Below are 14,238 nucleotides of genomic sequence, written 5' to 3'. Positions count from 1 at the left end.
ACACTGCTAAATGTGTTTTGTGTTTGAGAATGTGTTTAGAGTTTTGGTAAATGGGAGATTCAGAGTTGCAAATGGTGTCCTAACCAGATGAATAATGTTTAAGATTTTGGCAACTGTGAGATTGATTTGATGAATGAGTTTTCATAGTTGACAGTTTAGTTTTCACAATGGGATTTAGTGTTTTAGCAATTCAGAAAAACTGTAAAGTCAGTGACAAAGGGATTCTTCTGCTCACTTGATGACCTCAGTAAACCTTTTGGATAAGTTTTTTTCTCTCACTTCCCAGATTCAGTGTTTTTCAGTACAGCATATTCATTTTTACAATCATGGTTTAAACCCTAAAAAGTAACCCTTTTCAACAGAGCTTTGGCTATTTATGCGATTTGAAACTACAGTTGTCCCTTGCTATAACGCGGTTCACCTTTCGCGGCCTTGCTGTTTTGTGGATTTTATTTCAGGACGCAGCGCACTGCGTCCTGATTGGCTGTAGACCAATGTCAATCAATCTCGTGCCGTGTACAGTACAGTACAGAATGCTTCCAGCTTGTCAAATTTACATAAATCTTCGATCGCTAGCAGTATGACTGTGAAGTGCTGTACTGTATGTTTGTAACAAACACAATGTCGACGAAATGTTTTGCACCGTCAAAGGCACCTGGGGGTGCCTTTTTATTTATTCTAGTCTTGGTGTCTACAAAAAAAAGAAAGAAAAAAGTTATTTACGGCCATTCAAACACCACCAAAGGTTTAATGAGCCAAATATCAATTAATCAGAACTCACATTTATTTCTTTATAATCAGCATTATTATAAATGATACATTAAGTCCCTAAATATGACCCATGCAAGCATTGCTAAACTTAATGTTTTATATACTTGTTACAAATCAAAGAACTGAAAAATATACATAAAATATTTGCATGTTATGTAGGCTTTTGCAAGAATGACACACAAGAATGCATTTGTAATCATACTTATGAAGAGGCCTGACCATTTTTACACATAATTCAGAAAATAATCACAAGTGTCTTTAATGAATACACAAAGTGATTTGAATGTGGACCCACCACCAAAATCAAATGAGGATTAAACAAGATGACTGTCTGCCTCAGACTATATGACACATCAAATTAGCTGTAACTCTAAGTGCATGGTATGTGTTAATTTTGTACCCAATTATTATTCTTTATATATTGCACATAAAGAATGTTATCACCCAACCTGACATGATACTTGATTAAAGATAAGCTACCAGCATTTCCATAGTGTGTGCCAGCCAGAATGCGTTTTCATTGTGAAGATGGTTGGTATTGGTTACAGGTGGATCCAGTCAGGTGTCTGTCACATGTCAGAGTATACTGGACCTCAACAGTGCCGCCTTTTTGAAGTGAGCATCTGATTGTGTTTGTACCTTGAGTCAGGTACTTCACACACGATCCCAGATGGTCATCATAGAACACATCCTCGTCCCAGACTTCAATCATCAGAGGCAAGCTTGTTGCCACCTTTTTTTAAAAAAAAAGTCAGCCAAAGTTAAACCAAAGTGAAATAAAATGATGCATGTTGTGCCCATTTAAAGTAATGTTTCATTTTATTACAATAATAATTTAAAAGAAAAAAAAACTCCAGAAGGCAAAAATAGCATTTCACCAGTGCTTCATTATTATTTATATTATTATGTTATGTTATTAAAATCAAGTCTTTAATATAAAGATATAACAGTGTGATTTTTTTCTTTATCTGAGAAGATAATTATGCAAAATCTTGAAAAAAAAAAGAGCTTTTTAAAATGTCCTTGGTTTTACTTGTTGTAGTGGATAAAAGTGAGATAGAAGTGCTTTGTACTGACATTTTCCAGATTGTAATTGGTGGTCCAGGAGGGGGAGTTAGATTCGATCACACTGGTCTGGAAGTTTTGCGATTGAAACTGGATCTTAACATATCTGTGAAATGGCAAAATGTGGAAAAAGAACATTACTGTATTAGGAGGGATATTATACCCCTTATGTCAAACAGAGTGATTTGTGGCCCCAATAAATGATTTGTGACCCTAGGAAGTAATAAAGGAAGTAATAAAACATATGGTAGCCATAAAATTATTATATTCATAAAATTTATGATATTCATAAATTTGTGATATTCATCAAAATATGCTAGTTCATAGCTCATTAATTTTTTCCCCAAAAATAAATGATTTGATTATTAAAAAATAACGTTTTGGTTTTTTTTTTATATCAAATAGCATTCTTCATTTTTAAGCCATTAAAAAGTTTTTACTTTTTATGCTTAAAAAATCCCATCTGGTGGTGGGTCAGTGCGTGTGTGCGCACGCGCGCGCCCCGCGCCTGTGTGTCTGTGCGCGCTTGTGCGCGTGCCTGTGTCTGGGCCCGTGCTCGTCTGTGTGTGTGTGTTAAACCAGAGTAAAAGTGCTTAGCTAAACTTGTGCTTTTGTAACGTTCAGTATGGCGGGAGATACAGGTTGCATGCCTTGTTGGAAAACTTTATTTCAATTTATTTGCATTTGTTTAATCCGAACAAGGAAAATGAGAATCAAAGTCCGATTCACAAATGCTGGAGATCCCCCCAAAAAACCACCCCAAGCATAAGCGCACTGCGGCTCCCAGCAAAAACCTCCTGAAAAACCCTCCGTCTTTCTCCAAAAACGCACAACAACAACAAAACCCCCCCCCTAGAATAACTCGATAAAACTCTCGCGATCCCCCCAAGCATAAGCTCACCGCGGCTCCCACCCAACCCTTAGGCAAACAAGCAGGAAACCTCCAGAAAAAACCCTCCGTATTTTTATCCAAAACACGGGCAAAAAAACCCCCCTAGAATAACTTGTTAGGGAACCCTCTATTCCCAAAACTTATATTCGATAACAGGGTAAAAACTCCTGAAAAAATCCTTAGTCTTTTTTCTTCAAACCAGCCCTCTTACTAGCTCCATCTCACATTCAGCGCACAGCCTAAGTTCTACCTCGCACTGAGCCGCAGCCAGCGCACAATTTTTTCCCTTGTTACTCTCGCTGTATCTGCTCCTTAATGATTTCGGGCTCTCCGTTCGAAATTTGCGCTGGAGACCAACTCCGCCTCCGAGGCGTGCCTAACTTCGCCCCGCTGCCAATCACATAACAAAAGAGCGGCTCCCCTTGCACCCCGGTTAGCCAATCGCATATAGGTCCGATTTTTATGATCTCTCGCTGAGGGAAAAATATCCGTCTGTCCGATCGGGAGAGGCAAGATCTGTTCTTAGCGCTAGGTCGTCCCGCTTCTGCCGGCCACAGCTCCATCCCCACCGGCGCTTCTTCTCTCCCGCGACCCTCGGGGAAAAATATTCGTCTGTCCGCCCGGGATAGGCAAGATTTGCTCTCCGTGGTCGGTCCTCACGCTCCTGGCTTCCGGAGCACCATCCCAACCAACGCTTCTTCTCCCCCATCAGGCAGACGAAATTCACGGCGCCTGCTTTTGCGAGCTAAACACGGTCAGTCTCTCTATGTTCTCACTTTTTTTTCTCATTTTATAAAAACTATCCCTTTGTATTTAACATAACTCACTGTTTTTTTGGTTTTTTTTTTTTTACCCTCAAATTGTTAGGTCTACTTAAACATCTCAGGAGCAACAGAACAAGCAGTAGGACCAGAAGGATAAGGAGCACAAGGACAAAGCGCAGACGACACCAGCTCGCTTCTATCGCTCTTCGAGCAGTATGTCTCGTTGCTGAATTCATTCGCTCATCATATAAAAAGCTGTTTTTTTTCTTTACTTTTTCAACAACTGTGCTTTTACATATTCTTGTCACTCAATAAAAATGGATAACCAGGAACATGATATTACAGACCCATTTCTTGCTTTAGAAATAGCGTTAGCTAGGTTAAATCAAAATACTGTTCATTCACAGAATACACTTCCACAAAGCGGTGAGCAACCTGATGTGATCAATAATAATAATAATGACCCTTGAGAAATGCTTAATTTAGCTCTAGCCCGATTAGCGCCTAGTGAAAGTGTCTCGCAAAATAGCTCTCAAAGTTTGGGTGTAGCATGGTGAGATCCACACAGAGTCAGACGCGGCTCATTCTCAACTGAGTCTGACACAAAACATTTCCTCATCCGATCCGTTTATAGCGCTTAATCAGGCTTTAGCAGCCTTGGCAGAAATCTTTATCCATCTATCTTTATCGCTCATAATGCCAAGAGTTTTGATGCTTACATTATTCTCAGGCCTATGGTTAAGCAAGGCTTAAAACCAAAGTTAATCAGTCAAGGCTCGAAATTGATCAGCTTTACAGACACAGACTTAAACCAGCGCTATATGGACTCGTGCTGTTTCCTTCCGATGCCATTGTCAGGTATCCCAAAAGGAATGGGGTTTTCAGACAGCATTAAAGGCTTTTCCCCCCATTGTTTCAGTTCGAAACAAAACATCACTTACGTAGGCCCTTATCCTCCCCCTCCGCCTATAGTCTCGAGCGTATGACAACACAGGGCAGGAAAGAATTTTACAAATGGTATGATTCAGTCAGCTCCGGCACCTTCAATTTCATGAAAGAGGCCCTTTTATACTGTGAAAACGATGTTGAAATTCTAGCTCGGGGTTGCACATTGTTCAGAAACGGATTTATTGAAGAGACAGGAGTAGATCCTTTCAGCCGCAACACCCTTGCTAGCGCGTGCCTAAAAACCTATTTAACAAACTTCACGCCAGCGAATTCTTTAGCAATTCCGTGCCCTCTAAATTACCATAATCAGGTCAAATCATTTTCCTCATCCTCAATTCAATGGCTCGAATATCTCTCTTACACACAAGGTGTTTTTATCAGACATGCACTCAATCAAGGGGAAAAACAGCTCGGTAGTTATTATGTGGATGGGTATGGTCAGATTAACGGTAAAACATACCTGTGGGAATTTCTGGGTTGCTACTTCCATGGGTGTGTTACGTGTTTTTCAAATCAGGCCGATGTTAACCCTCTGTTAGGTGCCTCTTTTTCAGACATTAACATGGCCACTCAAGACAGGCTCGCTAGATTGAGAGCTGAGCATAATGTGTGTCCTGTTATAATCTGGGAGCATGAGTGGACCAAGTTAAAACGTACTGATGAGAGTGTAATCAACTTCCTCAAATGTTATGATCCACCAGAGCCTTTGAATCCTCACCATGCCCTCTTTGGAGGCCGTACAAGCCCAGCACAGTTGCGTTGCAGTGTAGCGCCTGGTGAGAAAATTAGTTATGTGGATGTTACCTCGTTGTATCCGTTTGTAAATAGCACCTGTCATTACCCCTTAGGCCATCCTCAAGTATTTTTTCGAAATTTTCAGCACCCTAAAAACTACTTTGGGTTTATCAAAGCGGTTGTATACCCACCCAGAGCACTCTATTTTCCCGTTTTACCCTATAAAACAAAGTCAGGCAAGCTTCTCTTTACTCTCTGTCGCACTTGTGCTGAAATGAACAACCAAGAGGGGAAAGACCTTTTTCGTGAAATCTGTATTGGAAAACTGTGTGCATGTTTTGAACAAGTTTGTTGACAATGTTGTGTGGGTTTATACATCCTTTCAGCCTCTGTATTCTGAGCTTCAAGAGAAAAATAAAAGCATTAAATTCATTGAAGGTCTCCCTGATTCTTTTGAAGATGAGAGCTTGTTTCCCTCACACCAGAGTCATCTCATTGTACTGGATGATGTTATTTTTCAAGCAGCAAATCATCCAAAAGTCGTCCGGATTTTCACACAGTACAGACACCATAAAAATATGACTGTGATGATGTTGAGCCAAAATGTGTTTCTACAAGGTAAACACAGCAGGACGATCAGTCTGAACAGTACTTATATGGTGTTATTTAAAAACCCTCATGATAAATTACAAGTTAATACACTAGCTAGACAAATATGTCCAGGACGTCTGCATTTCTTCTTGGAGAGTTTTGAAGAAGCCACGAGAGAACCACACGGATATTTATTGATAGAGTTAACCCCCACCTCTCCAGAGCAACTCAGACTGAGATCCGGGATACTACCGTCAGAACAGCTGTGTGGAAATATTCCAATCACACAATGCCAACATAAGAAGTTGAAATGACATAAAGAGAAAATCAGACAAATGGCCAACAGACGTGACGGTGTCAGGAAGAAAAAGAAGCTAATGACTCAAAAAGGCGGCTTCCTCTTACCACTACTCACAACAGTCTTACCCATCGTAGCTGATTTAACTATAGGCGCCATTTGCAAATAAAAATGCAGAAAATGTATCTGATCTCGCCTGAGCAGATCAAACGCTTACATGAAACGCATGCAAATGCTTCTCGACCAAGCATCAGAGACAAAGCTGAGGATGAACTGGACAGTCAAATGAGACGTGTATTGGAGACTCAGGGTCTAAACCCCGATGAGAAAATAAAAAAAGTATAACATACTTTTACAAAAGTATCTCATACTAGAGAGACAAAAAGTAGATGAAAGCTAGAAAATAACACTAAGGCTCCCCGCTGCGCGTGAAGGGGGACAGAGTGAGAGATCACATGATGGGCGCGACTACCAGCAGGAAGAAAGCGAGGAGGGGGAGCAGGTGGCAAGTGTGAATAAGGTTTTACATGACGTTTTAACCCACATAAACCCTCGCTCAAAGAGAAACACTGAATATCTAATGCGTAGAATATTAGCATCAAAAGGTCACAGCGGATGGACTGAGGACGGAGAATTGATGCATAGAGAAAAGCCTATACCAGGAAGTCACATGCTCGACTTGATGAAGTTTTTAGCAAGCTCTTGGACAAGTGTGAAGCCAACAGGCTGGCGTTCACTTGCACGAACTCTGGCGGACCTAAAGATACCCCTGTCCACTATTGGAAACTTGTCGGCCAGAAGGGAAATAGCAGCGCTAAAAGATTCAAGAGAAACAGGAGAATACCACAGATCATCCGAGGAAGATGTTATTGTTAAGACAAAAAAAGAAGAAAAGCAAGACAATTGCCTTATCACCCACATGGTTAAATTTCTGATGTAATCAAAAACCAAAAATAAAACATTATTATTATGTTTTTAAAGTTAATTATCTCTCATGTTTTTTATTTAACAAAAAGCACGTTACGACTGTTGTCGTAATTATCATATGTAAATTTGAGTGTGCAGGTGCTCCTCCGTGATTGGTGCATCCAGGGTGGCTGGATTGCACCGATTGGCTAAGGACGGGGAGGCAGCGGATAAGAAGACACCGCCAGGGTCTGCCAGGTCATTCATCCTCGGCCCAACCCAACCTGCAGACCGTTCACTGTGTCACTATGTTGGTTAATGTAAGAGCATGTAGGGGTGGACCGCCTTTTTGTTTGATCAGTTTTCTCCTGTTTTTGAGAAAGTCCACACACACACTGACCCACCACCAGATGGCGTTTTTTAAGCATAAAAAGTAAAAACTTTTTAATGGCTTAAAAATAAAGAATGCTATTTGATATAAAAAAAAACAAAACGTTATTTTTTAATAATCAAATCATTTATTTTTGGGTGAAAAATTAATGAGCTATGAACTAGCATATTTTGATGAATATCACAAATTTATGAATATCATAATTTTTATGAATATAATAATTTTATGGCTACCATATGTTTTATTACTTCCTTTATTAATTCCTAGGGTCACAAATCATTTATTGGGGCCACAAATCACTCTGTTTGACATAAGGGGTATAATATCCCTCCTTGTGTTGATGTCTATGATTCATCTGTTATGTTTACAGTGGCTTTCCTTTGAAGCTTATCTTGTTCACTACTCACCCGTCAGTCTTGTCCCAAAAATCTCCTTTCAGACCAGAGGCTTGGATCATTGTTATCCTTAGTGTTCCTCTCTGAGTCTCTTTAGGACAACAGTTGGAATCCAGGTTGGGACCACTGCTGCTACAGTACGACTGTGTGTCTGATCGACTGATGGCGTTGTCTTTTAAGTACTGCTCTATTGCAGCCTTTAGTCCTTTTTTCCGTGCTGACGTTTTCACCAGGTCATGGAGTGGTCTTAGAGAGTAGCAAACCACATCAGGTTGATCTATGAGGGTTTTTAGCCAATTCTGGTAGCCCAGTGAGTCATTTCTGGTGAGTGAAAACTCCCCAGTCCAGCCTCTGCCTCCTACCACTTCTGAATAATGACCGTGAAGACCAGAGGCGTACATAACAGAGTCACCTTGGTTGTTTAGGACTGAGGTGCATAAGTTAAAAGAAGGACCCAGATTAACATTCCCCAGGCCTACCTTGACACCCAATGACAAGCAGTTGTGTACCTGTGTGAAAGGAGGTAACACTGGATATTGCTTTTGTTGGTACAAAGTGTATGTACATATGTTCACTGCTTTAACCAGATATATGTGCTACACATACCTGGGATGAAGTAAGACGATTCAGACTGGACAAGCAGGTACGTGTAGACGTGACTCGCCTGAACTGCCCTCCAAGATCAACCTGAAAAAACATTTATTAAACATTTTTAAAAAGGGTTTAATGACTTCTGAATGGTATAAAAAAATTAAAGGGATGTGTATATTAATTTTATCACCTGGCGAATATAATGTGTGCCGTATGTGTCTATGAAGTGTCTGTACTGGGCTTTGGTTGCATTGCTGTAGGTAGCTGGGAGTCTGGCCAAATCTTTACTGAACTCAGCACTGAGAGGAGGGCTGTTGGACACACGGTAACTAAACACACACACAAAAAAAATACAGATTAATAGACACCAAACTTAAATTTAAAAAATTAGATGTTGTAGTAGTCTTCAAACTCTACCTATAATGTTTACAGGTGACTGTATGTGTGCTGAAGGTGTAGCGGTCCTCTGTCTTCTTGGTTACAGCAAAGTTGTATGCTGTAGATCTTGTTCCTCCAAACTCCAGGTTGCCAAGCTTCTCAATATCCAGTCCAACCTAAGAGAAATGAAGGCATGAGCTACGTGATTTCCCAGCATAATAGATATTTCCCTGAAACTAGCAGCCAAAACATTAAAATGGCTGTCAGCTGTACTTTTATATTGAATGCTAAAGCACATTTTAGCATGATAATGTAAGGTGTGGTCATGGTAAATATATTATACTTGCTAAATATTAACTGATTTCTGTTGCCTTTGTAAACAACTGTTTTTAATTGGAACTAGCATACTATACTATACTTTTTCTAATTTGCAATATTTAATCTAATAGGAGAACATGAGCTGCCCCAACATATTAATGGTGATATCATTAATTCAATATTTTACTGACATACAATAACGATCAACCGCATTTAATTTTTTAAAACTCACTGGTTTGTGTGAAAATTACCCACAGACTTTGCTGTGAGTAGATTTATTGAGGACTGAAATATCTTGACAGTTTTTGGATATATTGTTATAAAATATGGTCTGAACCCCAGAACAGTCATTTGGCGCAGCTAATATTATGTGATTTGTGAGACATGTCAGAAATAATTGCGTATTTATATTTTGATTGAAGTGTGATTGTTAGTGAGTGAATTATAGGACCACATTGAATTAAGATGACAACTCACCTGTTGTTCAACTTTTATTTGCAATGGGCCTTAAAAGTACCTTTAATTGAAAGCAGCTAAAAAGCTTGTTACCATAGAGAGTATAAAAGATGCATATAGCTATTGTGATGTCATATGTTGGTTTATGAAGTCTCATTTTGAAGTGTGCTGATTGTAAACCAGACACTCAGTGACTGACTTGTAATTAACAAGTTGTTGAGCAATGGGTGTGTAGTCCTTTATTGTCATTGTAGATGTACAATGAAATTGTGTGTGCTCCACACCAACTGTGCACAAATAAAATATAAATAATAAGACAGCAGGAATAAATAACAAACAGGAGAAATATATACAGTCAAGAGGAATATTTACAAAAAGAAGAGAAAGGCTCACATTGGAGAACAAGTTGCAAAGTTCTTGGAAGTAGTGCCAGCTTAGACCAGCTTATTGTCCATGTCCAAACAATGCATGGTCATGCAGTTGTTGGCATGATGACATTGTTTATATCATTTGAATTATTTCTTTATCTTCTCAAGGTCCATGTCATCGTTGTAAATTGTTTAAGCTTTACATTATTTATGCTATGCTATTTTATGTAGTTAAACTTACGGTGCTTTTATTTTGAAAGTCAAGCTTGCTTACAAGTCGCGCTGTTTCCTTTTTGGGAGAAAAAAGGAGAAAACCACCTGTAAGCGCGGAGCAAGAATGAGCCCGTTCTTTAGTGAAAGTCACACTAAGTGGAATGGGCTTTAACTACACACTTATAAGGAAACTTCAGAAGAATGGTGACTAAATCCCTTTTTGCAGCATGCAGCCAACGAGGTATTTATTGATATATCTCGTTTTGTTGTACAGTGTTTTTTAGGTGCTGTGTCTTACATTTAGTTTTTATTTTGTTAATGGTGTGTAGTTTTCACGGTGACTTTGGAGAGAAGTCTTCAAATAAACCAGTGACGGAAAACCACTTGCGTCTGCCTTGCTTTGAGGGAATTATAGTCATAGCATTTAAATTATTGATTGTTATAAAAAAAAAACTAGGAGAAGTACTAGTCTCACTCTAAGGACTCTTGAGAAACACCTGACAAGAAAACGGGATTTTGGGGAAAACTAAATGTTTCTTTTTTAAGATCCTTCTACAAGTTAGAACACCTTCTCGTTACTTTTATAGGTTATACATAGACACTGTTCTCACAACCTTCTGTTACTGTGTATTACTGTGCGTGGTGTGTGTATGTTATTGCAGGCAATTCTTTCTTACCTAGAGCTGCATATTAAAGCAAAAGTGGGATGATTTTCCTCAATAAACAGAGGGGTTCCACACTGTATGATGTTTATATGCCTTGTTACTGTATTGCTCTTCTCTTTTTTTCTTTAAATATTGTCCTTACAATGCTCAGTCATAGGACTTTTTAAAACATGGAGCTAGGAATGATTACAGGACTAGATCAACAGTTTGCAGTAATAGTAACATTATATCCATGTTTCACTCAACATGAATGTTTCCTACCTTCCAGTCGATGCTGTTCTGGTCGGTGTATGTGCTGACCAGTGAACTGTAGAGAAATTATTTTTGCTTAATTCCCCAAAATATTCCAGTAGGAAAAAAATGATTTGCAATTATTAAATGATTGTTTGACAAAATTAATTAATGTATGCCATGTGGGTGGGATGACATCTATGAATATGTAAAGTAATGTATGAAACGTGTCAGGGCACAATGAGTGATTATGTTTCTAAGTCCTAGAATACCTGATGGAGGTGTGTTCACTGTCCTCGAGACGAAAACTGCAGCGGCTGAATGTACGCCAGTCTAAAGTAGAGACTGGTAGCTGGAAATATAATTAATAACAGGTTTAGCATGTTAATGGTATGCCAAAGTAATTTTTGACATGTTTTTTATTAATTACTATAATATTTAGTTACTTTCTGCAGTTGGCCGCCTTTATGAGGGTTGGTGCAGAGTGTACAGGTTTTTCTTGGAGTGAGGTAGGTCTTCACATCAATCACATAAGCTCCTTTTCGCTTAAGTGTAACAACATCAAAGCCCTCCCCTGCCAGGTCATAACCAGGCACAAAGGGAGCAGACATACACTGGCTCTGAGTCCCAGTCTGACAAGAAAGAGCAGGGGAGAGGCACAACAGAAAGAGGAGGAGGCGGCTCAGGTAGAGAGTGGTGGGAGTTGAAAAGGAGAGCATGGCTGGGAGAAGGGAGAACAGTTGCTTTATTTTAAGCTGTAATGTAATGTATCAAAAAGAAAATGCAAGAAATACTATTTTTGTTTTATTTGTTTTTTTTTTAATCATTCATCTCTCTTAAGTAGATATGACCCGGCTATTCACATTGATTTGTCAATATAACACCATGGTGTCATAATATATAGGATGGCTTCTAGTGATTATTTTAAATATTAATTAATATGCTGCTGGTTTTTTGTTTGTTTGTTTTTTAACAATCACTAACAACTGACAGACCACAGTACGTCAGGCTGAAGGACATCATGTCTGACACTGTGGTCAGCAGCAAAGGAGCACCACCGGGAACTGTGCTGTCCCCTCTTCTCGTCACCCTGTACACCTCTGACTTCTGCTACATCTCTGAATTATGCCATATTCAGAAGTTTGCAGATGACACAGCCATCATGGGGTGTATCTGGGATAATCAGGAAGAGGAGTACAGAAGTCTGGTGAGGAACTTCGTCACATGGAGTCACACAAACCACCTGCAACTCAACACCTCAAAGACCAAGGAACTGGTTGTGGACTTCGGGAGGTCCAGAGAAGGTCCACTGCCGGTTCAAATAGAGGGGGAGGAGGTGGAGGTGGTCAACAAGTACAAGTACCTCGGGCTGTGGGTGGACAACAAACTGCACTGGTCATGCAACACAGAGCACCTGTATAAAAAAAGCCCAAAGCTGACTGTACTTCCTCAGGAGGCTGAGGTCTTTTGACATCTGCAGGAAGCTCCTGAGGATGTTTTACCAGTCAGTGGTTGCTGGAGTACTTTTCTATGCTGTGGTGTGCTGGGGGAGCAGCACAGCAAAGAAGGACTCATCCAGGCTGGAAAAACTGATCAGGAAGGCTGGCTCTGTGGTCGGCATGAAGCTGGACACTCTGGTGACAGTGGCAGAGAAAAGGACACTAAAAAAATTGCTGGGCATCCTTTGCACACGGCCATAAACAACCAGAGGAGTCTGTTCAGTGACAGGTTGCTTCTCCCAAAGACAAGAACCAACAGACTTAAAAACTCCTTTGTCCCACACGCCATCAAACTGTTTAACTCCTCTCTGGAGGGGAGAGGGAGGGGAAACAGGAGGACAAAGGAGGGGGGAACAACTAAGCTGTAGTGCCTCTTCACTTCACTGTGCAATACGTTTTGTTAATAGTCAACAGTGCAATAGACTTCAATACTTGAAATGTGCAATTCCCTTGTATTCTTATTTCTATTTATTCTATTTATCCCTTTTGTATATTTTATTTATATATGTCTCTGTATTTATATATGTGTATATATATAATATTCTGCTCACGTTCTGTAACTTCTGTCGGTGCTGTGCAATTGGAAACCGAATTTCCCAGAGGAACCCACCCGAGGGATTAATAAAGTTTTATCTTATCTTATCTTATATATACTCAGAATACTGCATTCCATGTTGAAAGGGTCCATCATTCCATTGAAAGGCTTGTTTCATTAGCTCAACAGCTCAAAAAGCTACATTTGTGATATTTATTTATATTTATATTTATTTACCTGTGCTAACAAATCAAAATGATGTTTGGCATTGGTTGCGTAGTACCAACATTTAATGTGTTTCTGCTAGTTATGTTAGCATACTTCACACACAATCAGTAATTTAGATAAATTTATTAAATTAATTTGTTCAGCCTGAGGTGGCAAAAAATCAGCAGGATCATTCATAAGTTTACTGTAAATAATATAAGATTCATTCTTTGATTTGATTTAAAATATGTGTTAAATATTTTTTAAATAAAAAACATCAGATTACCTGTTTAAACCTCAGCAGTGAATGTGTCAAGAGATGGAGATGGTGAGGGTATCATCTGAGGATGTCGTGTGACTGTTCAGGCAACAGCACTTTTATGCTTTGTCCCAGGTCATGTGACCTACACGCGACAGTTTTTGTTTTGTTTTTTAACACATAAAGCATGGATGCTGCGAAACAGCATGCCATGAATACAAACATATTTGTGATTTTGGAGCTCTGAAAAATAATGCTTTGTTACTTAAAAACAAGAAAATTAGCATTTTGATCACACATTATAAATACATGATAACATGATATGAGTTTTGATTCCCAATACTATATTTTTGTTAAAAAATATTTTTGTGATCTTTATGTGAAAATCAGAAGGTGCACAAGACATGGTGACAGTAAAAAAGAAAGAACTGTATTGTCACGGAGCTGGAAAGACTCTCTCATATAAGAAAAAGAAACTGACATTTCACATTCACCCGAGGCAATACATCAGCTAAATTCTTGGCATTCAAATGACTTACAGGAAATGAAACAATCCAACAGGTTAAACACTATTACTCTTGTCTGTGAAGGTTCTCAGTCATCCAGGTCATCGTAGTCTAAGGAGCTTGGAAAGAAAAGCGTCTGGACTTCTTTAAGTTTCTTGAATATGTTTCACCTCTCATCTGAGAAGCTTCTTCCGTTCTAGGGTCAAATGGTCCCAGATTTAAGCCCTGTGTGAGTGTCCCCCCCATGAGGGACAAT

At 39.3% G+C, this 14,238-nt stretch overlaps 1 protein-coding gene across 1 annotated transcript; it reads right to left on the bottom strand.

Moving 5' to 3' along the window:
• Positions 1 to 807: 807 nt before the first annotated feature.
• On the bottom strand, positions 808 to 11,766 carry LOC146385886 (perforin-1-like). Its single transcript, XM_084931870.1, has 9 exons — positions 11,423 to 11,766; positions 11,249 to 11,328; positions 11,007 to 11,052; positions 8,765 to 8,901; positions 8,538 to 8,676; positions 8,363 to 8,443; positions 7,769 to 8,265; positions 1,849 to 1,942; positions 808 to 1,504 (listed from the first exon to the last, which is right to left on the bottom strand). Exons 1-9 carry the CDS (start codon positions 11,693 to 11,695, stop codon positions 1,289 to 1,291), a joined length of 1,563 nt encoding a protein of 520 aa, XP_084787996.1. The 5' UTR covers positions 11,696 to 11,766; the 3' UTR covers positions 808 to 1,288.
• Between the last annotated feature and the right edge of the window lie 2,472 nt (positions 11,767 to 14,238).

The sequence above is a fragment of the Perissodus microlepis genome, chromosome 6, assembly GCF_051167445.1.
Source record: "Perissodus microlepis isolate ML-2025 ecotype Zambia chromosome 6, ASM5116744v1, whole genome shotgun sequence".
NCBI lineage: Eukaryota > Metazoa > Chordata > Actinopteri > Cichliformes > Cichlidae > Perissodus > Perissodus microlepis.
The sequence above is the reverse complement of the archived record's forward strand: the minus strand, read 5'-3'. Positions and strand labels throughout refer to the sequence as shown.